Source organism: Capsella rubella, unplaced genomic scaffold (assembly GCF_000375325.1).
Source record: "Capsella rubella cultivar Monte Gargano unplaced genomic scaffold, Caprub1_0 scaffold_4, whole genome shotgun sequence".
NCBI lineage: Eukaryota > Viridiplantae > Streptophyta > Magnoliopsida > Brassicales > Brassicaceae > Capsella > Capsella rubella.
In genome coordinates this window covers 5,002,632-5,005,461 of record NW_006238920.1, presented here as the reverse complement: position 1 = coordinate 5,005,461, position 2,830 = coordinate 5,002,632, and the positions used below count along the sequence as shown (strand labels likewise).

Sequence of the window (2,830 nt, the reverse complement as noted above, 5' to 3'; positions counted from 1 at the left end):
AATTTACAAAATCATAACTATTTTTCAACAGGATTCAAGTGTTGCATCAGAATATTTTGGTAGAAATGAGTTTCTATTTTTCTGTATTGAACTATATCAATGTTTAAAAATTTCTAAAATGAATACGCAAACTAATAATCACATGACAATCAAGTAGAGATGACCTATCTTTTTCACCTAATCATTTACATATTCAATCCCACAATAAACCGCATGGAACTCAAAATAATATGAAACTAGTCTACACGTCCACTACGACTACGATCGAGTACTAGTAAATAAAACCATATCATTGAAAAGAAAGAAAACAAAATAAAAATATTCTCCCTTTGATATATCCTAATGTTAAAAATAATCAAAATGATTAGACATATGGTAAGGCTCATCTCTTTCCTTCCTAGTCATCATTAACCTCGGTGGCAGATAATAATTAACGCTGCGATTATCACCTTTACTCTTATGACTAGTCGTCTCTTCTTTTGGAACCCAAGGTGGCTTTATTGATCTTATCAGTGCCCAATTTACACCTTCGAAGAACTCATGTCTTTTGATCTCTATAGAGCCTTTGAGGCTCCCTAACCTCTTCTTAGGGTTCTTCACTAGTAGTTTTATTATAAGATCTTGAGCGTTCACCATATCTTCGTACTCTTTGGGGCTATTCACAACAACCTTTGGGAATGTCAAGGGTGTTTTCAGAATGTTTACTAATGTTTTCTCGTTGTTCTCTCCTTTAAACGGTGTCGTACCAAATATCATCTCGTACAGAAATATTCCGTATGTCCACCAATCTACTGCACTCCCATGTCCTTGCCCTAACAAACACAACAAGATTAACTAGTTAGCAAAATGGAACTTGTGTTTGGCTTAAACACTCCAATGTCATTGTCCTAACAAACACAACAAGACTAACTAGCTAACAAAATAGAACTTTGTGCTTAGCTTAAATAAGTTAAAGTCTTGGCCTAACAAATACATGTACTTTTTCAAAGTTTTTACAAACAAATTCGGTATATGTTAACTTCAAATCAATGATTATATATTCACTTAAATAATTCAAAGTTTATGTCAAAATAAAAATAGTAGTAATATTTTTTTAATAATAGTAATAATTTTAAGTAAGAAAAATACCTGATATTACTTCGGGAGCCAAGTACTCATGTGTTCCAACGAACGACTTAGAGCGAGCATTGATTGGTTCGGCGAAAATTGATGGACATCCACCAGAGATGTCTCGAAGTCCATTAGAAACACGAGAAGAAGAAGAAGGTGATCGAGAGAACGTTCTTGAAACATCATTGCGTTTCACAGTATCACTAGTACTAGCTGCGTTCTCATGTATTGTTGTTGTAATAACATTCTTCTTTCTTCTTCTTCTACTCGAAGTAGGAGTGAAGCAGGAGATGACCGGGTTTAAAGGCGTTGAGGTGCAAGATGGTGTTGAGCATTTGTGGCGGATGCTCACCTCGTCATCATCTTCTTGATGGCCACGGTCGTTGTCGTTGAGGAGTTGTGGAACGACGTCGCATTTGAAGGAGAGATCGAAATCTGAGAGCATTACATGACCATCTTGTCTGATTAACACATTCTCTGGCTTTAGGTCTCTATACACAATTCCCATCATGTGGAGATACTCTAAGGCCACCAGAGTTTCTGCTGCGTAAAACCTGTATAAATCTTAATTTATTAAGTACTTTCGTAATTAGTTATTAGATATGCTGTGTTAAGCTATGTAAACCTATAACTATCAGTAATTTTTACTAGTAGAATTTAAGATTGGTTTATGTATTTTTGGTTTTAGTGTGTTTTTTGTTTATATTTGTAGGTGAAGATTTCAATCTTGAGCCTAAGTTTAAGTCATGGATGTGGATATAAGAAAGCCAACATTAAATGTAAATCGTTGAACCAAACACTTAACACATGAACATAATAAAATTCAAATCTTCCAAATACATATTATATATATTTTTAGAAAATTTCATAAAATATGTTAACAAGCACAGAAACAATACAACTAGTAATTAGTTTAGTATAACGTAGTTTGAAGTAAAACCAAAACATAGTTATGTCCAAAACAAAACTTTTTATAGAAAAGATGAGTTTATATATAGTATTATAATTACTATTTATAAAAAGCTATGGTTCACATTCAAAACAGCACACTAACTACAAAAGCAAACACACAAATTAAAATAGTTAATAACAATGAGATTGATTAATCATGCATATGGTTTAAAGAATGAGAAGGGGACCTTGTGGAGGAGATAGTGAAACGTTTAGATGGTTGCCGGAGGCGGGCGGCGTATAGATCACCGCCGGGACAATACTCCATGACTAGAAAAGAGTAATGAGAAGCCTCAAAAGCTGCATACAAAGTAGGGCAAAAAGGATGATCAAGCATCCCTAGAATCTTCTTCTCCATCTCTGCCCTTCCAAGCTTCTTCTTCATTGCCACAGCTTCTTTATCAACAACCTTCATGGCATAAAACGCTGTGTCCGGACTCCCACGTATTTGGCAAAGGTAAACACTTCCGATGTCACCACTTCCCAACCTCTTTAAAAGCCGAAAATGCTCTAACCCTACTGCACGGCCGCAGCATCGACGTAGCCTGGCCATAGCTTCCCATGCGACTTGGTTGGCTTTGTGAGGCTTTGATTGGTTGTAGCTGTTTAAGCCATGGTTACTTAGATGAGATATTGAACTACAACTAGGGCTAGCCGTGAAAGAGCTGCTTAGCCAACTCGTGCGGCGGCTTGAGTCAGGTCCGGCGGTGGAGCTCTCATAATCCGACTCATTATCTTTGTAAAATATACTAGAGTTTGCCATTAGATA

General features: G+C 36.0%; 1 protein-coding gene across 1 annotated transcript; it reads right to left on the bottom strand.

Moving 5' to 3' along the window:
• Positions 1 to 292: 292 nt before the first annotated feature.
• Positions 293 to 2,830, bottom strand: LOC17890278 (protein kinase PINOID 2). Its single transcript, XM_006293938.2, has 3 exons — positions 2,250 to 2,830; positions 1,129 to 1,664; positions 293 to 812 (listed from the first exon to the last, which is right to left on the bottom strand). Exons 1-3 carry the CDS (start codon positions 2,822 to 2,824, stop codon positions 346 to 348), a joined length of 1,578 nt encoding a protein of 525 aa, XP_006294000.1. The 5' UTR covers positions 2,825 to 2,830; the 3' UTR covers positions 293 to 345.